The 26,653-nt window shown below is 33.4% G+C and overlaps 1 protein-coding gene across 7 annotated transcripts in view; it reads right to left on the reverse strand.

Moving 5' to 3' along the window:
• Positions 1-26,653, reverse strand: part of NBEAL1 (neurobeachin like 1) — a 166,285-nt gene that overhangs the window by 79,902 nt on the left and 59,730 nt on the right. For 5 of the 7 annotated variants that reach the window (XM_061148970.1, XM_061148969.1, XM_061148966.1 and 2 more), the window contains 15 exons: positions 18,791-18,877; positions 16,339-16,422; positions 14,388-14,486; positions 13,717-14,297; positions 12,692-12,824; positions 11,981-12,100; positions 10,682-10,985; positions 8,386-8,471; positions 7,516-7,605; positions 3,944-4,112; positions 3,383-3,516; positions 2,769-2,928; positions 2,558-2,660; positions 1,894-2,050; positions 219-377 (listed from right to left, as the gene is read on the reverse strand). In XM_061148970.1, the coding sequence (XP_061004953.1) occupies positions 219-377; positions 1,894-2,050; positions 2,558-2,660; positions 2,769-2,928; positions 3,383-3,516; positions 3,944-4,112; positions 7,516-7,605; positions 8,386-8,471; positions 10,682-10,985; positions 11,981-12,100; positions 12,692-12,824; positions 13,717-14,297; positions 14,388-14,486; positions 16,339-16,422; positions 18,791-18,877 (2,466 nt within the window). The remainder of the gene's footprint in view (positions 1-218; positions 378-1,893; positions 2,051-2,557; positions 2,661-2,768; positions 2,929-3,382; positions 3,517-3,943; positions 4,113-7,515; positions 7,606-8,385; positions 8,472-10,681; positions 10,986-11,980; positions 12,101-12,691; positions 12,825-13,716; positions 14,298-14,387; positions 14,487-16,338; positions 16,423-18,790; positions 18,878-26,653) is intronic. The other 2 variants (XM_061148972.1, XM_061148971.1) reach the window with 1 other exon arrangement.

A 26,653-nucleotide genomic window follows, 5' to 3' on the forward strand; every position in this document is an offset into this window, starting at 1 on the left:
TTTTCCACTGAAATTACTAATTAGATTATAATAATACAGTTTTTAAATACACAAACAGCAAAAACATGAAAAATATGTATCAAAACAAACCGAACAATTTAAAATTAGAAGTAGGAACATGAAAAAAGAATTAACATTCATAGAATGGATATGCTCCAAGTAAATGCATATACCCACAAATGTCCCCAAATATAAAGATGCTTAAGACATTTCTGTACCTTAAAAATGGTTTCTCTTAGTTTGTCAGAGTACTTGTGATTTAAGAGCAAGGCATAAAGTATGTCAGCATTTCCAGGTTCAAACAGTAGTAAGAAAAGCTGACCTCTAGTTGGGCTGGTACGTAGGAGGCTGAAGAGTATGTCCAAAATTCCAAGAAGCTTTTAAAATTAAGCAACACAAAACAAATAACCACACTCATATACAGAAGCACAAATAAAGGTCATAAACTGCAGACAGTTACTTAACTAAACCCAACGTCCCCTAATGTTTTAGCTTAACTAGATTATCAGAAGTCTTCTGAACCTGCCTTGCCTTTTCCTTCATTATGCTTTTGTCTTATTCCATTTCCTTTTGCACAGCCTCTCACTACCCACATTCCCTGCTGAACCATTCTCTTCCATAAAGTCCTTCTCTTCTATACAGCCATCTCTTCCATAAACTCTTCCATCTGGTTCCTCAACATCTAACACTCTCCAGTGGAAATCTCATGTTACTTCATATTTCTCTTACAGATATTATCATGCTTTTTTTAGTTTCATAATTACTTATAAACCTTTCTTATCAATCCCTGCCTTCATTAGGCTAAAAACAAGAATGATAATTCTTTCATCATTAAATATCTACAATATCTAATATTATTCTATGTATATGTATAGTAAGTATTCAATAAACATATAGTTAAGTATTTAATAAATGTTTGACTAAATTGATCAAGAAAATATTATTAGCAATGAATCATAGCATAGGTGACAATACGGCAATCATGAAATAAGACGGTTATTCATTATTCTAAATAATGAGAAGCTTTTGAAGTAGTTCAACCTTGTAAGGAAATAGCCTAAGTTAATTTATCTATATAATACCAATTATGAAGTCATATTACCACTGAGTACACAATGCATATTTCATGATAGAGGACAAAATTCTTCAGTCAACATAAATTAAGGCTGCTCAGATTTGGTGTTGAGAGTGGTATACCAAAAGAATACAGAAACAGCAACAAAAACGCCTGGGCTATATATTTCCAGGTTTATCAGCTGTGTGACTTTTCAAGTTATGTCACCTAATCTCTCTGAGCACATATTTTCGAATGTACACTTGGGAAGAGTAATCCCTGGTCTGTATATTTTATGTCAGTGGTCAAATTCTACCATACATCAGAATCACCTTAAGGGCTTGATTTGGACATATATTTGGATTTCCGTAAAAAATTCTCAGGTAAGTGGGTCCATACATTGAGAATCACTGTCTTAAAGGGTAGTTCTAAGGTATAAATGAATAGTGTATGTGAAAGAATTTAAAAATAGAAATAGTTATAATTTACTCTTTATGTAAAATTTTTATGAACCTATTAAATACTTAAATTTATGTCAGAAATCTACCTAGTAACTTTTGTTAAACATACAGTACATGGCCTATGAAAATAGGCTTCATAATTGCCAGAGCAACTATTTCCATGCTCTGCTTTCTAGCTAATTAAAATATTTTATTATACTGCCATTTAGTTTATTAAACTTTCAGTTATGAGATAAAATTTACTTCTTTAACTGTACAATAATATTATGTGACACTATAAACATCTCTTAAAATATGTTGTATATACATATAAGTTTAAAAGACTATGATACAGCAACATAATTATTAAAACGAACAGGTTTATCAAGAGCATAATACCTGTTCTTCTTCATTGATAGCAGCTATGTAACCCATAATACTTTGTATCTCTTCATGAGTTCCGCCTTTGCTCAGAAAATATTTAATTAGTCCATACAAAGAAGTCCTTATTGTTCGAATATCATCGGGAGACAGCTCACTATATTTACAATCACTCCTAAAACAGAAAGTAAACAAGAAACAATTGAAATTTTTAACTTTTACATCTTTGAACTTTTATATATAAAAGAATTCATAGTTTAAAAGAAGATGTTTGCATGTAACTATTAGAATTCATAGTATCTTTGACTTCTTTTTCTTTTAAGAAAAACCTTTTTAAGTTATGAGTTGCAATAATAAAGATATAAATTGTTAAAAACAGTTTATATTTATGTACTATGTAGCAGACACAATTTTAAGTGCTTTACACATTATTATTTCATTTAATTTAATCCTCAAAATAAACACAGGAAATCATACAATTGTCATTGTAACAAAGCAGAAAACCTTGGCACAGAAAAGTTGAGTAAGTTGCCCTTATATGTGATCCTTTGTTCATCATTTTTAACCTTCACAACATCCTGGCTCTCTGAAGTTAAAGGTATCAGAATTGCTACAAAACATAACAATCTAAGTGCTCCAATCAAGTAACAGACACATTATCAAACTGAGAAGGACATCGTACCCATAATAAATCCTAAGTGTATCCAGGAGAAACTGCACACCATACTTCTTTCGGAAAACTCTCCTGCTGTCTTTGATGATGGTGGAAAGATACTGTATGTGACCTAAAATAGAAAGTTTACTCCTAAATTATATACCTAAAATAAAAGTCACATAGGTGGTAATAAATTTCTAAAGAAACTATAAAATTTTATCCAACAGCCTGAGCTCACCAATTCGAAAGGGAAAATCTCCACGGTTCCAAATACGGAAGTCAAAGAGTAAATATTGATACATTTGTTGCAGGAGCTGCATATTTTTCTCTAATGATACCTGTTCAATGAGTAACTGAATTGCCATCAATACATTAACATCCATCAAAGCGCTAGGCACCTGAAGTCCAAACAAAAGGTTCTTGTAAAGTTCAGTTTAAACAATTGTCATTAAGCTGTAAGTTGGAATGATTAATTCAGAACATCTACTAAATATAAAAATCTTGGTTAGAAAAATATTAACAATTTAAACATTAATTTTTCTGATATAACTCTAGAGCATATTCCTAAAATAGAGTCTTTAAATGATCAAATAACCCAGATATCAAAGTTAACATATAAGGTCCTGAATATCAAAGATTATACACTGTCATGTAAGATAAGTAGTTCTTATATAAGGTGATTTCATAGAAAGTTTTAAAAGCTGCTTGTGGAATAAATTATATTCACTAATATAACTTAAGTTATGATAGTATAATTTTTAAAACATATTTAACTACTGGAAAGAAAAAGTCTCAATACTAACTGGTAATTATAATCATCAGAAATATCTGCAGAATGTTAGACTAGCTCACCTTCTGAAGTAAGGCTCCAAGAACGGCAACTCCATGGGAGTGAATAAGGTTGTCCTGGTTAATAGGATGTCTTTGAATAAAGTGTTTCACAATCAAGATAAATGTTGCAATTAAATTTCTCTCGAGTCTTGACTCTGTGGGATTGTGAACAAGTCATTAATTATCATAATTACTCTAATCACTTTTATATCAGATGCTCTACATCATAACACATATTGTAACAAACAAGGAATTGGGCTCAGGAATTTGCATCCTAAAAGTCACTTGCAGAACATAAGTATCAAAAAAAACAGTGACTGCATATTATATATTTATACATACATGTAACTATTTTCTCTACCATAAATTTAATAGTGTTGGCAGATTTCTGCTAACAGTACAAACTAAGGATAGTAAAGAGTACAGTCAACATCATAAGCGTTTTGAACGAAGTATTATGAATTTTCTGAACTCCATTAGGAAAATGAGGAATGGACCACTTCAGCTACAAATGGCAGCAAGACATTTCCAATTAATTCTCACATTTCTCAATGACCATTTCATATTAATTCAGCTAAATACCTGATGCCTTTGTGGAGGTCAATACCACCCAATCTCCTTCTACAGGTGTTATCAATTCAGAAACTGTGCTTTCATTCAATCCTTCAGGAATCTGTCCTTCACCAAAGTGGCTGATTTGTTCCAATAGAGGAAAGAGTACATTTAATCCACCTATGCAGTTTATAACGTCCTGAAAGAGGAAACTACAGTTGATTAATCTCGTGATGCATGGGCAATTTTATCATTTGATACCTATACAGCATGTATGAGGTCATAATTTGCTAAAGTTTTAAGCAAGGTATACAACAGCCTAAGCTAAAGGAACCCTTGTATGGGCATATGCTTTAAGGGCAGCCTCAAGGGTCACCATAATGAATACTCAAGAGAGACAAAGCCAGACCATTTTTTAAAATTTATTTTTTTTTTTTAATTTTATTTATTTATTTTTATTATTATTATTTTTTTTTCCAGTGGGTTTTGTCATACATTGATATGAATCAGCCATGGATTTACATGTATTCCCAATCCCGATCCCCCCTCCCACCTCCCTCTCCACCCGATTCCTCTGGGTCTTCCCATTGCACCAGGCCGGAGCACTTGTCTTGTGCATCCCACCTGGGCTGGTGATCTGTTTCACCATAGACAGTATACATGCTGTTCTTTTGAAATATCCCACCCTCACATTCTCCCACAAAGTTCAAAAGTCTGTTCTGTATTTCTGTGTCTCTTTTTCTGTTCATTTTTAACTGAAGAATACTTGCTTTTCAATATTGCATTGCTTTCTGCCATGCATCAACACTAATCTGTCTTAGGTGCACATATGCTCCTCCTTCTTGAACACCCCTCCCACCTCCCACACCTTGCCACCCCTCTAGGTTGTTACACACCCCTGGTTTGAGTTCCCTGTTTCATATAGCAAATTCCCATTGGCTCTCTATTTTACATATGGTAGTGCATACGTCTGCATGCTACTCTCTGCATTCAGCCATCTCTCCTTCCTCTCCCACTTCGTGTCCTTAAGTCTGTTCTCTATGTCTGCGTCTCCACTGCTGCCCTGCAAACAGGTCATCACACCATCTTTCTAGATTACATATATACGCATCAATACATGATATTTGTTTTTCTCTTTCTAACTTACTTCACTCTGTGTAATAGTTCATCTGTCTCATTAGAACTGACTCAAATGTGTTCCTTTTTATGTCTAAGTAACATTCCAGCAGCGTCTTTATCCATTCATCTGTCAATGTACATCTAGGTTGCTTCCATGTCCTAGATACTGGAAACAGTGCTGCCATGAAGACTGGAGTGTATGTGTCTTTTTCAGTTTTGGTTTCCTCAGGGTATATGCCTAGTGGTAGGATTGCTGGGTTGTATGACAGTTTTATTTCTAGTTTTTTAAGGAATCTCCATACTGTTTTCCATACTGGCTATATCCATTTACATTCTACCAACAATGCAAGGAGGTTCCCTTTTCTCCACAGTCTCTCTAGCACTTGTTTGTGGGTTTTTTGATGATGGCCATTCTGACTGGTGTGAGGTGATACTTCATTGTAGTTTTGATTTGCTTTTCTCTTAACACAAAGTGATATTGAGAATCTTTTCCTGTGTTTATTAGCCAGGCCAGACCATTTTTAATGCACCTCTGTTTTCCAAAGTTTACAAATTCAAAAGATAAGAAATCCAAACATCAGCCTCTAAGTAGATATCATTATCATTAATAATGTAGAAATAACAACTGTCACAAGGCAATAAGGCATAACAAACAGGAGAACAAGTCATGAAAAAACAGAATGAATTTACTTTACAAACATGACTGACTCCTCTAAGTTTAAAAAAAGTGGAGTCAATGGCTCCTAAGTTCAAAGTGACTATTATGGATAGCAAAATATATTCAGATACATTCAATATCTTAGACAAGTTATTTCCCAGACCTCAGTTTCCACATCTATAAGATAAAGATAATATTAATTTCCACTCTGTAAAGTTGTTACAAGGATGAGGATAAAGTTGTTACAAGGATAAACTAACACTCAAGTATGAGTTGTTACAAGGATAAACTAACACAAGAAAAGTGCCTAGTGCCTGACATGCAGTGGGTGCTATATAAGATTAGACTGCTAAAATGTTCTGAACTGCCATGTATATTTAGCTTAAGTCTGTAAGCAATCTCTTTCTAGTCTTTGCCTGTTTTTCATATTGATTTTTCAGGGCTTTGTAATCAGTAAACTAGAATTTTGGATGGAAAGCATTTTTTTCCAGTTGTCATTTAAATTTTTTTGTCTTTGATTTTGCTGCAGTATAAAAAAGCAATAGTCTTTTTCTTGATAATTGTTTCTTTTTGACTTCTGAATAGCTATATTCAAGGCAACAAAGACTGCTTTGAATTTCAAGTATAATGTATGACAAATAATCAGCTTTCTCTATATAAGTAATCCATAGGACTGACCTTATAAAATCAGTCTTATAGGTCATCAAAAGTTAACTTATAAACTGGCACACTGTCATAAATCTTACTATGTTAACAGGTAAGAATAAGTGTTATCTCAAAGTCAAAGAGAAAAAAGCTTTATATTACATGAATAACATGAGAATAATACAAATTGATGCATTCATTTTAGCCCAGGCAGAATTATCCTAATGATTTCTGTTCACTGAAACAATAAGCTTATGATTAGTATTAAATGACTAGAAGATAAAAGGGTTTTGTTTTCTTTGCTGATTTACCAGCAAGTTCCAACATAACTGTCTTTTATTTTTATTTTACTTAGGCTATAGTGTCTATTTAATATATCTTTTAAAGAAATTCTATATTTTAGAAATAGGATGTCTCTGACTTTCACATTAGCCCAAATAACTTTTACTAGTTTATAATCACTCAGTCAATGATCTTATTGTATATCCCAGGTGTCAGGCACTGGTAGAAAAAGCAGTGGTCCTTCCTTCGAAGTTCTTAAGGACTACTGGAGAATCAAGCAAACAAACCGTTAACTATTCACCTTGATGAGTGAAATAATAAAAACTGCTACAAGTACTCATGAGAAGAAGAGTTAACTCAGTCTTGGAAAATAAGTAGAGGCCTTTCGACAGAAGCAAAGATAACATATACAGCTGAGACATAAATATGAGGCACACGAAAAAGGCAAACCAGATGTGACGGCTAGACAGTGTGTTGAAGAAGAGGAAAAATCACTCTTTAACCTCAGAGAGGAAAGATCTAAGTTTGTTTAAAGCTGATGGACAGGAGACTAGACAAGAAGTGTATGATATAGGAGAAAAGGAATAATCAATGAAGTCTCTGAGGGGTTGAAATCTGTTACATAGTTTTAGGGATTAAATACCTTACAAGTGGAGCAATTAATGAGGGCAGCATATTTTTCTTATGAAAACTGACAGCATAACTTAAAAAGATAACTAAGTTACAAAAAAATTAAATAGTCATTCAACTACTTATTTGTTTATCCTTCAAACTGTTCACCTGCAGATATTTTAAACTGGACTTACTCAGATCAATCTAGGGCTGCTCAAAAGACAAATGCTTTTAAAGGATCAGTCAACTTAGATAATTTGATGCCCAATGTTCACCATTAACTTACCTTAATGTCCCAGTTTACTACTTTGTTTCCTGTTAACCTTCCATGGAAACAATTAGTAGATAAATCAAGACAGATCGAATTTTTGCAGGCCTAAAAATAAAAGAAAAATAATGGCAAACAGCTAAGCAAAATTAAGACAAAACATAACTTTATATATGGAACATTTCATCATAATTTTAAAAGGTATATAGTATACTCAATGATAAGATGCCTACAATATTAAGTTTAGTGTTACTATTCTCTTTTAAAAGAATCAAGGACTATATTCTAACAAACTCACTCATAAAATGCAGGTCATTTCTGCTTGTCAGCTGACAGATAAGTTTGAGCTAGAACTTACCATTCACTAACCGCATAATTTAAAATTCTTTCTATTCTAAACCACTATGTGCCAAAAGAGATATTTTACTTTTTTTAAAATTCAATGTCTTAGTCCCATTAGTACAAAAATTATAATGACAGAAAAATAAACCACTGACATAAGACACTATTTTCCCTTATATTACCAACAATTTTAGTTATATTCAAATTAGCTTTTTCTGCTACTCTCGAAATTGCTAAAGTTATCTGTTAACCTCCATTAAGGTTTATAAAGCAGGGAACTTCACATTTAAGTTGATTCATTAGTGCAAATTCCCACTACAAGCATTCCCATTTACAATACTGGAATGATATAACATCTGAATCCTAGTTGAGAGCTGCAACATAATTTTTACTGCTCCACATTTTCTTTTAAAAATTAACAATTTTTAATGATAATTCAAGCCCATCCTCCTCAATTACTCACTGAAATGACAAAAGGAATAAAAATGGAATTTTAGTTCACAACATAGTTACAGCTAGGTGAATAGTCCGCACATTTCCTCTGACCTTTGCAGTGTAGTGAAGAAGGACGTTACCAGGCAGGTCAGCCATGTCAGACTCTTGAAATTTCCAAGGGCTTAAACAGTTTGGACCTAAAAATTATTTATACACACAAACAAAGACACACGTATCATTGAATATATATGGCCTCCTCAGTTCTGTGTAATCAGAAAGAAATTTTTAATTAGCTGTTTCAAACTTCTTATGTAATACAGTTAAAACACAGTAGCCAAAATGTACTTTATTTTTATGTCATCTCCAATTTATCCAACACAAGTAAAGTTGCGGGAGAGGATTGATCAAAGTCTGCTACAGAAAAGAAATTTTATATAGCATCAAAAACTAATAAAAAATACAACAAAGTTTATATATTTATTGAAAGTAAAACAATTCAAAACTGTAAGATAAAATGGCAAAACAACCAATCAATAATGTGAATAGTTGTAATAGAAATGGAATAACAAATGAGTGGAATAACAAATAAAAAAAAAAATTACTGACTTTACTAAGAAAATAAAAAAAAATAAAACAAGTTAAAACAAGGTTCCAAAGTCAACACAACATTGTAAAGCAATTTTTCTCCGATTAAAAAATAAAAAATAAGGTTCCATTTTACACAAAAAATAGAGGAAACAATATTAATCATTCTATCTTAATGCAGCAGTGGTGAGTCTGGTTTACTTATTTGTTACTGGTAGACACTGTCAATTGGTATATTTCTTATGGAAACTGATTAGGTAAAATGTAATTAAGAGCCATAAAAATATTCACCCACTTTAAATATTTATCTGGGAACTTATCATAAGCAAATCCATCAAAACATGAAAAAAAAATGGTATAATAGTTCATCATATTTAATATTTGATGCTTTTATCAATATTAAAATTATAAACAATCTAAATCATACATAGTGAATCCAGTGAAATATCATGTAGCCATTAAAAATAATCATTATGAATACTATAAAACAATTATTATTCATAGGAGTAAAATTTTATGTAGTAAAAACTAAGAGCAAAATCTAAGCTATATAGCTGTAATGACTACAATAAATGATTTATTATTAACTTGGAATTTATTGAAATTAAAGATCAACTTCAAATGTTTTGATGAGTTTTAAAATAATGACAAGGTTCTAATACAAACTGTTAAAGTATGGACAGAGACATTCATCTCAAAACCCCGTGTAATCTAAAAAGATATTTTGACAAATACTAAGCTAATTTGTAGATTTAATACACATAACTAGTTGTAGGCTTAACCCCTAAACATTCTACAAAAATACAGATATAATTTTGAAAACAGTTATGATCCAACAACAGCCAGCACCTATCTTTAAAATCAGAGCCAAAAGAGAAAAAGGCCCAAACAAAAACGGCCTGTAATTTTATCAAAGGACTCCTTATTCTAATGCCGTCATGAATTCTTCAGATTACTGTATAAATTATAAAAAATGACAAGTCTTGAATAAGACTCATGATTTTAGAATCAATTATATGATTTCCTATATAGACAGACTTATATTTTGTTTCATCAATGTACTAAAATCTGTCAAAAGTACTGGCAGTATCATAGATTGTATTATGTGCCTCCTGCCCAAAATTCCATAATGTGACTGCATTTGAAGATAGGGACTTAAAGGGGTAACTAAGGCCAAATGATGTCATAAGAGTCAGACCCTAATTTAATAGGGCCCCTTATAAAAAGAGGAAATACTCCCTGTGAGGATACAGCAAGAAGGCAGATACCTACAAGCCAGGAATAGAGGCTTCACAGGAAACCAAGCCTGACGAAAACCTGATCTTAGAATTCTAGCTTTCAGAAATGTGAGAAAACACTGTTTAAGCATCCAGTCTGTGGTATTTTGTCATGGCAGACCTAACAGAATAACACAAAAAGTATTACTGATGATCTTTGAAATATTTTCCAACGTTTGCTTTATTTATGCCTACCAAAAAAAGGTACGTACATGCTAAGTCGCTTCAGTCATGTCTGACTCTTTGCGACCCTATGGACTGTAGACTGCCAGGCTCCTCTGTCCATGGGATGTAGTAAAGAATACAGTACTACAATTGTGTTTCTACAATACAAAGCCACACATACAAAGGAACCACATATACAGATGACCAAATCTAAGTTATACCTGGATTTCTAACTGCATGAAAGGTCAGCACCCCTAATCCTAGAGTTGTTCAAGGGCCAACTGTACACTCTTCAGATCAAATATGTTCTCCAGAATAAATTTAGGCAACAGAAAAAAACAATTTCAATTTAATTAGGCAGTATGATGGTACATGCTCACCTGCTAAATATAATGCCTTCACCTGAGGAGGCTGCAGTGCTTCATAGAAGATGATAACGGACCCCAGCTGACCCTCCAGAGATGTGGGGCATCCCCATTCACTGTCTTGGGTTCCAGCTGATATCAATTTGGTAATCAATTTTGATTTTTCAGTTGTCCCTCCCCAGGAGGCTGAAGACAAAATTCCACCAAATGATGTTCGATGAGGAGTAATAGGAGAAGAAAAAGGTGGATCTGGGATTTGGGATGGTGGGGGAGTGGTGGTTCTTTGCCCAGCCGAACCAATGCAGCAAGAAATAAAAGGCTAAAATATTAAGAAGCAAATAAACTTAATAAATTACACATTTGAAGAAAAACTTCATCCTCATATTTAAAATGAAACTACTTTATGTATAAAGTTTAGCACCACACTAAAAAAACAAAGGTTTATTTTTACTGGATCATGATATGTGCATTTGTGTGTACACATAAGACATTACAGAGGTTACATCTGGCCTATGGAATTTGGATGCATCACTTTTAAAACTCACTTTACATCCTTTTGTAAATTTTGAATGTTAATGAATGTATTTTTTAAAGATTTTTTTACTGTATTCTAAAATAGAGAAAACCACCTTTCTCCCTTAAAATTTATAAACAAAGAATTACACACCAGTATAATACTGCTAGTTACAGGTTATCCTGAAGTGATCACTGACATGAACAACAACAAGAAATTACTGGAATTCTAGAAGGACTTGGGAAATAATCTAATCCATTCCACTATCTTCAGAAAAGGCCCTTTTCAAAAATATCCAAAGATTCTCAAATAACTTTTATAATGTTCTATAAGAATCTCCTCAGTAAATAAATTCTACCTAACTACAATATGAAAATCTAAAGTTTAAAAAAAAAAAAAAAAAGAAAATCTAAAGTTTCTTCACTATTTTAAATTCACTGATGGCAAAGAGTCCATCATAACCATCTAAATATTTCATGTATTTGGACAGCTTTATTAAACGATCATTCAGCCTGGTCTAGTCAATTTCTTTGGTTTTCCTGTCATGAGCCTTTTTTTCTTCTAAGCATTAATTACATTTGTTTCTTCCTTGAATTGTTTTTCTTTATTATACGTTAGTCTGACTTCATCTACTGATGACAGGCAAACAGAATTATTACTTATTGCATCTTAGTATATAGAAAATACTAAAACTTAGAAGCACATATTTAGGATAAATAGAATCTTACATATTAAATTGGAAAAATGTTCAAGAGTTCACAGTCAACTGGTTACACAAAGAGTAGGTTAGATGTGCTTACTTCATTCATGGCAGGAAATCTCAGAGGGGCAGAGACCTTCTGCTGTCCATTGTCGTAGATATAGACAAGGCTCTGACCAAAGGGCCTTTTTCCAGGCATGTGAACAATGGTTATGTTGTGCTGGTAAAGTAAAACATATACTTGCATTAAGTCCTTTGACAAATATTATCAGAGTATTACTACATAACTAGTTTGTGTGAACAGTAGAAGAGTAAGTTTAAGCATAACTAAATTTTGATTAAAATGATGTTGTTACAGTAAATAACAATTTTGCTTGCAGTTCTATAAAAGCACTTCTCAATATTCTAAAATATCTATACACAACTATAACATAGTACCTTTTCTGCATTTTCCAAGTCTGTGTGTATTCTTTAGAATAAGTTTTTCTAATGAGAAGCATTTTACTTTTTAAGAAAAGCAATGGAAATGCATTGTTTTTAACAACCTCTGTTCTCATTTAAAATTGAAATTCAAAATCAAATTTGATTCTAGAAAACTTGAAAGAAATCATAACATTTCAATGTAAATTTTTAGCAGAAAAATTATTACTGCTGAAATTACAATTATTATCACAAATGGTATTAACTCCTTTATAAGTAAAATTTAACATGAACTCTCAAAAACTAGATGACAACACCTGATGTACATGCACCAAACTTTTTCTTTAAAGGAAAGAACCAAGAAGTTAAATGTGATGCCCTAAAGTCTTACCCAGAGGGAATCACAGAAACTGTGGTCAGGAAGCATAACTGTTGCATATTCTCTTTTCGTGCACACTGCCACAACCAACATACCTGAATGGGTAATAAAAGCTTCAAAACCCATACCACTTCCTGTAAAAAAGCTAACAAAAATATGTATTATCAGAACTTTTGAAGTCAGCTGTCCAGTTTTATCATCACTGGGGTACCCAAAACCATAACTTCATCATGAATATCTTTATCAAACACGCTGTGGCCTACATTATATTGTCATACCTCATCAATTCCACCTTGCCTCAGATTTTTAAATCTTAGGCACAGGTTTAGTTTAGTTAATTATAAAAAGTAGCCTTAGACACAGAATGCCATTAGCAATTGCTAACAAAACTATAAACTTTAAAATCTTCAAAATTCTTCCAAATAAGATTCAGAAAGCATGAATCAAAGTCTTTAAAAACAATCACAAGGCAAGGGAGAAGAATCAAATCAATAAAACTAAAAATGAAAATGGAGAAATCACAACAGACAACACAGAAATACAAAAGATCGTAAGAGACTACTATGAGCAATTACATGCCAATAAAAGGATAACTTGGAAGAAATGGTCAAATTCTTAGAAAAGTATAACCTTCCAAAAAAATCACAAGGCATAGTAAAAATTATTAGTTACTGAAGTAACAAGTTTGGAAGCATATAGGTTTTCAGGTCCTTCATATAAAGGTATAGTAGCATCCTCAATTGAACAGAGAAATCACTAATCACTTTCAAGTTTACTATTACTTTTTCCTCCACTTTTACAATAATTTTAAGAAGGAACTTTATGTCCAAGTTAGCTTCAGAACTAGCAAAATGTTTGAATGTACAACTATTACTATGAAAGCTTAAAATTAAACTGTGTACATCCTGAGGAGAGGCTTCAGATAAATTGTTGTACACATAAAGAGCAGAAACTTTGAAAAGCATTTTCCTGTTGAAGAATTATAGCAGATATTGTTAGGACAGGATCCATTTATATTCCATAACTTTTACCAGTACCTGTATAATTGTTTTCTTTTTCCTCCTTTGTTAGCGTTGCCAAGAGTCAACTGATCCTGATCTAAGCAAAACCAAGCATTGAAAGAAAAGGCAGACCCTGGCCATTTCTGTATGGAAGGCACAGAAATTCCTGCCATACTATGTGACAAATTAAAATACTGAAGGGCGCTCTCTAGACTTTGTTTTCGGGCCATTGTCAGGATTGCTCGAGTTACAGGAGTGGTATAGGGGTGAGCAAATTCAGAGTCATCCACTCTTAGCAATCTCAGTAGTTGACGGATTTCTTCTGAGCTGACTGACTGACTCCCCAAGGAACCATGGAGCGCGATCAAGTTCTCAGCACAAGTTCGATGGAGGGAAGAATGGGAATTAAGGGCTTCAGTGATTCTAATTCCCATGTTTGCATTGACACAAGTAGTTCGACTCTGCCTGTTAATACAACAAATTTTTTTCAGCCAATCTGAGATGAAGATTTGCAGGTCATGGGATTCTAGCTCTGGAAGCCACTGGATAAGAAGCAAGAGAGGCTGGACATTACTAATGCCCAAAATACCCACTGAAGTGTGGTCACCCTCCACAGCCTGTAAAGCAACGTAAGAAACAAGAAATTAGACACCATCTTTGATACAAAGAAAACAGAACTTCTTTTAATAAAGCTAAAAAAACCTCACCATATTCATAAGTTCTTTAAGTAGTTCCAGTGGTGGCTGACCCAGTGATTTTAATACTTCAAACATATGTGTATAACCAATTCGTTCTTTAAATACTTCCTAAGGGAGAAGAAATTAATACATCAAAGCAGATTTTCTAAGACTGAATTTGTTAAAATATTAAAGATGTTGAACAATATTCATTTAAGTTAATTAACAATATTAAAAAGATCATGAGTTCAATATTTCTGTTTTCTTAAGTCAGATGTCTTCATCTTAAATATCAAGATTCCATATACCTTCTGGAATACAATGCTATAAAATATGTAAAACAATTGGAATTGAAAAAAATTGTGTTATAAAACTGTTCTATTACTTGCAGATTCCTTTACTTTCCTCACTTGCTCTGTTATTAGTACAGTACTACTTGAAGTCAAAATAAAAATGGAGAAAAAAATAAGGAGATTTTAGGGATAACAGGAGTCAGCAGCCTCAAAGAACTAGATTAAAGATTCCTGGCAATTTTGAGTAGTGGCCAGAAAAACACTGGGTATGGTTTTCTCTCTGTTCTTTGTATCTAAATGGTATGAAATATCTGGAGCACGAAGTTCAATTTAATAAGCTCTAAGTCACATGAATTTTTTAACTAGTGGGCACCCAAAGTCATAAAGTAAAATGTAAAGACAACCAAAAAAACCTATCGATAATAAATTGGTTCAGTAAGTTAGGCAAAAATATATACACTTATCATAAAATCAAAAGATTTTCAACAAGACAAGCATGACTGATTAGTTGTCTCTAGAAAAGAGAATTCGTTGACTGTGGGCCAAAGACAGGGAGAAAATCTCTTTTCCAAAGGCATTTAAAAAAATAATCTTTCAATTTTAAACCATGCAATGCATAATATAGTTTTAAAAATTATGTTTAAAAAAACTTTGACATCATTTCAGATTTAAATTTTATAATACAGTACAGGCAATCCATTATACTCATAAACCAATTACTTAGAACTTAAAAATAATTCTTCCCTTAAGTAACTATTATAAATGGAGATTAGATTCCTATGCCAGCCTATAATAGTTGCCAAAACCTATTCAGTAGTAATTTAACCATGAGTTATTTATAGTAACACTTATAGGACAAAGTTAGTCTTCTAACAAAAACCAATGGAATGCAAGAAATATGACTCAAAGCATGGCTTAGGGAACAAGGGATCATTCATTTCTGATTCTAAGAAGAATGAAATATTTAAGAGGTGGTAGATAAGAAAGTAAAATGGTAAAAATAATAATAGACATTTATACTTATTAAGCACTTACCATGTGCCTGGCACTCTGCTTACCAGTTTATATAGAAGATGTCACTAATCCTTAAATGTACTCTGGGAAAACTACTAGCACAAAATCAGCATAAGTGGACTGCAGGGCAGAGTCAGTGGTAGTGAATGAGAAAGGAAAGAAAATCCTGAGGATCAGTGACTACAAACAAAGAAGTAGAATTTCCAAGGCCATCTGGAAAAACAAGTCCCAAATTGATAGGTCTATTCACATATGAAAAATGTTCAAACTGTAGGCAGTCATAAACTGACCAAATAGTGAAAGGGTGATTACTTTATTAATAAAGAAAAATTAGAATATAAATTTTAAGTCTGTAAATGCATTATTCAAATAATCAACTAAAATGATGCTTTCAACATTTTAACCCCACTGCTCTCTTCCCAATCACTGACTGATGTTGTAAAGCTCCAGAGCTTGCAGAGAGTCCTCAGTGAATAAAGGCACTGCCCATAGGTATCTGTCTTTTAAATTATCAGCAAAGTGATTCTTATGCAAAAATGAGATATTTTGTGAACTATTTCATTTTATATGTGAAACTATATGTATTATATACTTCATATATTACTTTGGGAATTACATAGTGAAAACTGGTATATCTAAGATAACCTTTTAGAGCTTGAGGACTTATGTTTTACCTTAGCAGCTGGAGATTTGTTCATTACTGCTGTCAAAGCCTGAATAGCTGATACAGCCAAACAGTCCAACTGTCCCTGAAACACCTACCAGAAAAGGGAAAAAAAAGAAATTAACAAATGTATTCAAGGTTTATATTCAGTTAGGAAACCTTTTCTCTGAAAACCTGAAAAAAATAATTATTTAACATGCAATACATTCCTCTTCCAAGGAAATGGATTTCTGAAACAGCAAAACCTGTAAGACAAGTTACATACTTGACAGAAAATAAGCCATGTGTCAAAGAGAATAAGGCTACATTCACTCATTACATTAAAATGCTTTGGAAGGGGAAAAAAAAAACACCAAGCTTCATACATGCTTTTTAAGTAATGGACAATCTCAAAAGGAAGGGAGGGAAGGCTATCATGATATGTTTTAATTTTCCTTCAAAAATACACTTGAAACTTTCTAGGTTAAAATTTCATTAGCATGTATAATAAGGTGTATAAAACAGTCTTGTCCCCATATTTTCCAAACCCTATTTATAAATGAATTGGTATGTGCCTATACCAATCTATCAATCACATTTGCAAACAACAAAGTACATCTATTTGTACATAAAATGCAGAATTTGAGGCAGAACAGAAAATGAAAAGTGTGTACCTATAAGCATTGTCATGTTTTTAGATGACAATCTTTAACGCCAAAAGCTATAAGAAAAAATAAATACCATCTCCATTTTGTCTGTTTAAGCTTCATCAAAAAGAAGAAAGTGAAAGTCACTCAATCACGTCCAACAATCTTTTCAATCCCATGGACTATACAGTCCATGGAATTCTCCAGGCCAGAATACTGGAGTGAGTAGCCTTTCCCTTCTCCAGGGGATGTTCCCAACCGAGGGATCAAACCCAGGCCTCCTGCATTGCAGGCAGATTCTTTACAAGCTGAGCCACAAGGGAAGCCCAAGAATACTGGAGTGGGTAGCCTATCCCTTCTCCAGGGGATCTTCCTGACTAGGAGTCGAACCACGGTCTCCTGCACTGCAGATGGATTCTTTACCAACTGAGCTATCAGGGAAGCCTCTATAAGAAGAGATGTGTTAAATTTCAGGGTAGTGCATTCAGAGCAAAATGAAAACAAAACCAAAATGGAATATCAATGATATAAAAAAAACTGAACATGAATGTTAATCATTGGACTTAGTCGACCACGAAAGCATAGTTTGAGGACTAGAAAGTTGTAAAAATTACCAGTCCATGAAATCTACTTTTGTGTAACATATTACTATGACTGGAAACTCATTATCCCACATATAGAATTCCCCTTTTTCCTCCCACTAAAAATGATGTGCGTTAAAAGGGCAATGATTAAATCTTTGTCATTGTAAGCTAACCTCTACCACTTTCAGGCAAGCTATTTAAAGCTGCTGTCTTGACTTTTGTGGATGTTGTTTGTTCATTAAGCACTATTGCATAAAATAAACATGTAACAGGTATAATAGATATCATCATATTCATTAAACATTCTGCATACAACTAAGTGTGAAAACTACTAGCACAAAGAATTTCATACAACTAAGATTTTTTTTTCTAGACTCTACAGAAGAAAACTAGGCACACAGTGCCTTAATCAGGAATACTAACTGTAAACCTCTAAAAAGATAATTATAACTGATAGAGAAATACAGAAGAGCAGTTTGTAATTGATATTTCACATCCAGAAGAGAAAATAATAGATTATCATGGCTCTTTTTATACCGCAGCTCTATGTATACATCTGGTAAGATAATGTTAATAAAAGACATCAGGTATGTAAGCTCTCTCAGACATTCTAGGAAAGACAAAAAAGCAATTTTTATAGGTAGATTTTTCCAAACTATATTACCTAATGCATAATGAAAGCCAAGATAAATTTTATATTTCTGCCTGATACCTATATAGAGTTGAATTTTTAGAAAAGAAAAACATGCTAAATTAAGACTCAAAGAGTTCGGCATCTTCTTCCCTTCCTCCAAGATTTGGGTTGTCCATTGAATTATAACCATTATTTGTCAACAAGAGGCAAAGAATCAAGATATTAAAACTGATCAAACATATTCACGAACAAAGCCCTAGATCCCAAAACACCACAATGCTTAGAAAATGAAGCCCCCAAAATATGAAGTCATCACCAGGTGGATAGCATTGAAACTGGGATCCCATTCCTGTACTTTATGTCTCAAACTGAAAAGAACACACAAACATACAAGGTATACTGTTGATTGTTTATATGCCTCAGCAAGACTTCAATATGTTTATCTTTTAGATAAAAGCAATTTTTAATTTTTAAAATAATTTTCAAAAATAATTACTCAAGATTAGAAATAGATAAGGTTTGTGGACTTTAAAACATAAGAGGAAAAGTACAGGAACACGTGCTCCCATTGACTGATTTTGGTCTTCAGCTGAAACAAGGTGCAGGCTTGGTAGATACCTGGTCCTCATTCATTTCTGTCAGTAATTTGTTGGCAAGGTCTTTCTCGTTCTTGTCTGCCACCTTATTGTTAGCATTTAAAAATAGCTGTTAAAAACAGAGATAAGAATAATGGAGAAAGAAAATTAAATTGTTACCTACAAGCAGAAGTGAAGCTTAAATGGATTTCCACGTCTCTTGAAAATAAATCCAGGAAGCCACTCATGAAGTATACCACTTTAAAATGACAATCAACTACCCATTTTTTCAATGACCAACTAACATATGCTACATAATTATTATTTATTCCTCTCTGAAACTCAAAATTACTAAAATAAGAAATAATAGCAATAATTAAATAATTATTAGGAATACTTAGTTAATATTCTTGAATTCTTCAAGAATCAGCAGAGAATGACTCAGAAAAGAAGGAAACTCTATTGAGACAGACTAAAGATACTGTAGCAAATAATGTATAGTATTGGTTCTGTAGCCATGCATGCCTGTGAATTACTATTTAACTTTAAAAAAGGGGTCTTTCTGGCAATACTTCTCAGAGTCTCAAATATGCTACTATGTACTTTGACATAGGAGGTCAGTGTGTAGCATTTCCCAAATTTATATGACTACATATTTTGTTAAAAATTTTATAGCAATATTCTCAAAAATCAGGGTTAATTCATGTTGATGTATGGCAGAAACCAACATAACACTGTAAAAGCAATTATCCTCCATTAAAAATAAATTTTTAACAATTTACAGCAGTACTCTCCAAAATTATCAAGAGTTGATCATAATTTATACTATCTTGTATACTAGAAAGAGGGATTAGGAGCATCTATAAATTACGTATTTATGAAAAATAACTGTTTTCCAAACTATACCTTAATAAGGATGGCACTGCTTTTACATTTTTTGCACATTTTTTAAATGTCTGGCTTAAGAGAAAACAAATGAACTCTCCTATCTGCTTCCACATTCAGACATTTATAATGTTGTTTTGGTTAAAGTTCAGTAAGAAAATTAGCCTGAAAAAGAAACTCTGTTAAGATCAGACTTCAAAGACACCCTAAAATGATCTTGGGGATCTCATAATTTGAGGACTGCTGGGTTGAAATACTTAAGTCACTAAAAGTAATCTTTCAAAAAATACATGATGGCCTATGGAAAGACTCATGATATAAAATACTTAAAAGCAAAATAAAATAACACTCAGTAGTATTCCAATTCTGTAAAGGAAAATACATCTACATTAAAAATATACACATAAATAATGTTATTATATTTTGTAGTAATGTAAATATTATGCACATATATATGCATTGTAAAAAATATTTAAAATATACTTTTATATTTCTTTTTCCTCTGAAACCTCCACACTCTATTTTTCTACAACGTAAATAAAAATCTATATTTTAAAAAATAAAAAGAAACTTGTTCAATGTCAAAAGTCACTATGGCAATGTGTTTCCAGAGGTGTGCTTCCCAAAGTCAGGCTTTCAACTTGACCATCTGTCTATTCACTCCTAACACTCTTTTCCATAAAGTATTCTTTCATTGTTCCTCTTCTAAATTCTCGTTTCTACTAAAACTGTCATGATGATGAATTTCTACAGTAGTTGATATTAAAGAGTAGATGTGAAGAAGAAAGAGAAAAAAGTAAAGAAAACAAATTAGATGAGCAAGGCCACAACATCAAAAGTTTTCCAGAACCTTAAGTCCTCAAATGAAACTTTATATATATATATATTTTTTTTTTAAAAAATGATTTCAACTAGCAAAGTACTAAAGTCAACAAAATGGTTTTGAATCCTTCTCTTTGCTGCTAGAAATTTGCCGTTATTTTCTTTACATTAAATATTTTTGGACAGCTTTAAAATTTTTTTCATTATCTCATATCTCCCCTTTCAAAATTCAATATAGTAAAACAAAATAATGCCTAAATATTTAAAGTTCATCATAAAAAAAAAAAAAAAAAATTCATCATACCTATCATAAAAGTTAAATATATGATTCCTTGGAACTATATTTAAAATATGTTACAGTATGATGAAACTCAGAAGTTTTTACACAAATATTCAAGGAAATTAATGTGTATTTAAACTGGCTGGTGAATGTCATGCAAGAAGAGCAAAAAGAAAGCATAGAAACTGCAGCAGAAAGCCTAAAGATTTCCATGTAATTCATGAATTATTTACGATACTTTAAACTTTAGTTGACAATGCTTCAAATGGGTAAGGAATTTAAATGACAATTGTCTTGAAGATGACATGATCTTCTACATAGAAAACCCTAAAGACTCTACCAGAAAATTACTAGAGCTAATCAATGAATATAGTAAAGTTGCAGGATATAAAATTAACACACAGAAATCCCTTGCATTCCTATATACTAACAATGAAAAAACAGAAAGAGAAATTAAGGAAACTATACCATTTGCCATTGCAACAAAAAGAATAAAATACTTAGGAGTATATCTACCTAAAGAAACAAAAGACCTATACATAGAAAACTATAAAACACTGATGAAAGAAATCAAAGAGGACACAAACAGATGGAAAAACATACTGTGTTCATGGATTGGAAGAATCAATATTGTCAAAATGGCTATTCTACCCAAAGCAATCTATAGATTCAATGCAATCCCTATCAAGCTACCAACGGTATTCTTCACAGAACTAGACCAAAGAATTTCACAATTTGTATGGAAATACAAAAAACCTCGAATAGCCAAAGTAATCTTGAGAAAGAAGAATGGAACTGGAGGAATCAACCTGCCTGACTTCAGACTCTACTACAAAGCCACAGTCATCAAGACAGTATGGTACTGGCACAAAGACAGAAATATAGATCAATGGAACAGAATAGAAAGCCCAGAGATAAATCCACGAACCTATGGACACCTTATCTTTGACAAAGGAGGCAAGGATATACAATGGAAAAAAGACAACCTCTTTAACAAGTGGTGCTGGGAAAACTGGTCAACCACTTGTAAAAGAATGAAACTAGAACACTTTCTAACACCATACACAAAAATAAACTCAAAATGGATTAAAGATCTAAATGTAAGACCAGAAACTATAAAACTCCTAGAGGAGAACATAGGCAAAACACTCTCCGACATAAATCACAGCAAGATCCTCTATGACCCACCTCCCAGAATATTGGAAATAAAAGCAAAACTAAACAAATGGGACCTAATGAAACTTAAAAGCTTTTGCACTACAAAGGAAACTATAAGTAAGGTGAAAAGACAGCCCTCAGATTGGGAGAAAATAATAGCAAATGAACCAACAGACAAAGGATTAATCTCAAAAATATACAAGCAACTCCTGAAGCTCAATTCCAGAAAAATAAATGACCCAATCAAAAAATGGGCCAAAGAACTAAACAGACATTTCTCCAAAGAAGACATACAGATGGCTAACAAACACATGAAAAGATGCTCAACATCACTCATTATTAGAGAAATGCAAATCAAAACCACAATGAGGTACCATTACACGCCAGTCAGGATGGCTGCTATCCAAAAGTCTACAAGCAATAAATGCTGGAGAGGGTGTGGAGAGAAGGGAACCCTCTTACACTGTTGGTGGGAATGCAAACTAGTACAGCCGCTATGGAAAACAGTGTGGAGATTTCTTAAAAAACCGGAAATAGAACTGCCATATGACCCAGCAATCCCACTTCTGGGCATACACACTGAGGAAACCAGATCTGAAAGAGACACATGCACCCCAATGTTCATCGCAGCACTGTTTATAATAGCCAGGACATGGAAGCAACCTAGATGCCCATCAGCAGATGAATGGATAAGGAAGCTGTGGGACATATACACCATGGAATATTACTCAGCCATTAAAAAGAATTCATTTGAATCAGTCCTAATGAGATGGATGAAACTGGAGCCCATTATACAGAGTGAAGTAAGCCAGAAAGATAAAGAACATTACAGCATACTAACACATATATATGGAATTTAGAAAGATGGTAACGATAACCCTATATGCAGAACAGAAAAAGAGACACAGATGTACAGAACAGACTTTTGAACTCTGTGGGAGAAGGTGAGGGTGGGATGTTTCGAAAAAACAGCATGTATACTATCTATGGTGAAACAGATCACCAGCCCAGGTGGGATGCATGAGACAAGTGCTCGGGCCTGGTGCACTGAGAAGACCCAGAGGAATCGGGTGGAGAGGGAGGTGGGAGGGGGGATCGGGATGGGGAATACCTGTAAATCTATGGCTGATTCATATCAATGTATGACAAAACCCACTGAAATGTTGTGAAGTAATTAACCTCCAACTAATAAAAAGATAAAATAAAATAAAACTGACAATTGTCTTGATTCTGTATTATTATATAAAAGAATAAGTGATTCATTCCTTATTTTAAAAAAAACCATTTAAACAAAAATCAGACATCTCTAGCATCCTATAACACATTTAGGAACTTAAGTTTTCACAAGATGTCAAACATTTTTATACATTCATAAATCATATCACCTATCTCCATCAAATGTTTGTATATACAGTAAATAAAACCTGTAATTCTCTTATACCTAATGCACAGAAAATATTCTTCTACTGACTATACAGTGACTTTAAGTACCAATAATACAGTTAAAAAACCACATATAACAATGAGCTTAGGGTCAGAATACCTGTGACGGAAATCCTACCTCCATCATATATTAGCATTAACCCTGGGCTGGTCAGTTAACCTCTTGGGACATATTTCCTTATTTGTATAATAAGAGAGTTGGGACAGTTTATTTCCAAGGTTCTCCTTTGTTCTTAAAACTTAATGAGTCCTTTGGGGATGGACATGTATACCCTGCTTTATTTAAAATGGATAACCAACAAGGACCTACTGTAGAGCGCATTGAACCTTGCCCACTGTAATGAGGCAAGCCGGATGGGAGCGGAATTTAGGGGAGAATGGATACATGTATATGTATGGCTGAGTCCTTTTGCTCTTCACCTTAAACTATCACAACACTGTCAATTGGCTATATCCCAATACATCATGGATCATAGCCTTATCACGGTGAAGGGGCTTGGGTAACTCAATGAAGCTATGAACCATTTACTTTTTACAAAATCAAAGAAAAAAAAAACGTAATGACTCTAATGTTTAGTGAGGAATCTACAGGGATTCTGACTAGAATATTCCACAAATAAAGAATACTGCCAGGATAAAAGGCTCAGGTCCCAAAACCTAGCTTACCTCTCCAAAATGGGTTTCTTCTCAAAAGCAAAATGCGTGATAAATGGCATCAAAGTGAAAGTGAAAGTCAGTCAGTCGTGTCCAACTCTTTGTGACCCCATGAACTATCCATGGAATTCTCTAGGCCAGAATACTGGAGTGGGTAGCCTTTCCCTTCTCCAGGGAATCTTCCCAACCTAGGGATTGAACCCAGGTCTCTCATATTGCAGGTGGATTCTTTACGAGCTGAGGCACAAGGGAAGCCCAAGAATACTGGAGTGGGTAGCCAAAATTTGAGCACACTCCAGGAGTTGGTGATGGACAGGGAAGCCTGGCGTGCTGCGGTCCACAGGGTCAAAAAAGTCAGACACGACTGAACGACTGAACTGAACTGACCTGAGCCTATCCGTTCTCCAGTGGATCTTCCCGACCCAGGAATCAAACCGGTGTCTCCTGCACTGCAGGCAGAGTCTTTATCAACTGAGCTACAAGGGAAGCCCAAATGGCATAAAATAATTACATTTTATTTATTTACTTATTTTTTATTTTGGCTGTGCTGGGTCTTCATTGCTGCACGGGCTTTTCCTCTAGCTGTGGAGATACGAGGCTACTCTATAGTTGCAATGTGTGGGTTTTTCACTGCAGTGGCTTCTCTCGTTATGGAGCACCAACTCTAGGGCCTGTGGGCTTCGATAGCTGCAACTCACAGGCCCAACAGTGTGGCACACGGGCTTAGCTGCCCTGCGGCATGTGGTATCTTCTCAGATCAGGGGTCAAATCAGTGTCTCTTGCACTTGCAAGAGGGTTCTTTACCACTGAGCCACCAGGAAAGCCCATCAAAAAATTAAATTTTAAAACATTATGACCATCAGCAAGTTTCAAGATCTAAATTATGAGATACTGTGACTTCTAACACAGTAGAAAGAGTAAATATTAGCTTGTTGTCATGACAGCTATGTCAAACAGTTTTGTATTTTTAAAAAAAGGTACTGTTGACCATGATATGACAGGGGTTTTTAAAAATTATACCTTAGTTTCACATACTGCATAAATGCATACTAAAAATTAAAAATAGTAGAAATTATCTTATCCTAGTGATTCATCCTTCTGTAATATGTGATTGACAGTTTCTCTACACATGTGAGATCTTGTCTATCCCTGAAGTGGTCATTATAGTTCATAAAGCCACACTGCATTTTTACAACACAGAGAAGGTTTTACAAACATTTGTCTTATGTTGCTTTCATCTCCCTAGGATTTCTTCCCCAAGAATGATTTTTAAAAGCTGAACAGAGAAATTTTGATGCTTCAGTGGTAATTTGGTACTTGTGTTAACTTCATTAGTATTCATTCTTATTTTATCAATATATTGTTTACTATTTTATGCTATTCTTTATAGTTTTACTGTAAGTTAAGCAACATAGTGACATAATGCTTTCAAAGATACTCTCCTAACTGTGTGGAAAAATTCAAGGAGCTGATGTTAAAATTTTTATTCTGGAATATTCTCACAAAATCAGAATGAACCCCTAGTATTTTTCATCAGGAAATTCATGAAAGGAACACCTCAAATAGAAAGTAAAAGCTCTCTGAAGTAGTTTTATTTTCAAAGGGTTTTCAAGAAGCTCTCTAAAAGGTTTCCGGTGGCATCGTGATATTTATGGGAATATATAATAATCAGAGATGTTAGTTATTATGTACTCATATGCAAATATGCTACAAGTATAAATTAGTAAAAAGTTTTAAAAATAAGCAAATTGGAGGTATACATCAAGAACCCTAATAGTACTCTTGTTTTTCTACTTTTCTATATTTTCCACTTATAAGTTGTTTCTGTACAGTGCTCCCTGCTTTAAAAAATGTATGCCCTTTGATCTAACCGTTGTACTAGAAATAGAATTCTTCCATGAAACTTTAAAGAGTTATATAATAGCAAACAAAACTGGAAACAAGCTAAGTATCTATATACTTAACTAGTACTATACTTAACTAGTACTATACTTAACTAATGGGGAATATTTAAGTAAGTTATATATTCACTTAATATAATAACATATAAATATTAAAATCATAACACATGAAATGCTAATGAAATAATCTTAAATGAAACAAAAGTACGGAAACATATGCTATCAAATGCTCATATCAAATTTTAATACTGCATAACAAAAAAAGATTTTAAAACAACAAAAAGCTAAAAAAAAAAAAACAAAACTAAGAAATGCACCGAGAACCTCACATTTTTCTAAAGACAATATAAATGGCCAATAAGCACATGAAAAGATGCTCAGTATCACTAATCATTAGAGAAAAGCAAATCAGACTACAATGAGTTACCACCTCACACCCATTAGGATGGCTATTACCAAAAATAAAGGAGAGGAAGAGGAGGAAGAAGAAAAGAAAGAGAGTGAGGAGGAGGAAGGAGAAACAGATGTAGATGAGAACATGGGAGAAACTGGAATTCTTGTGCATTGCTGACCAGAATGTAAAAGGGTGCTGCCACTGTGGAAAACAGTAAGGCAGTTCCTCAACAAATCAAAAATTTAATTACTATAGGATCTAGCAAGCCCACTCTGAACACACGCCGAAGAGAACTTAAAGTAGGGTCTGGAAGAGAGGTGTGTGATACTCATGCTCACAGCAACATTATCCAGGATAGCCAAAAGGCAA

This window comes from Dama dama, chromosome 8 (assembly GCF_033118175.1).
Source record: "Dama dama isolate Ldn47 chromosome 8, ASM3311817v1, whole genome shotgun sequence".
Classification (NCBI taxonomy): Eukaryota; Metazoa; Chordata; class Mammalia; order Artiodactyla; family Cervidae; genus Dama; species Dama dama.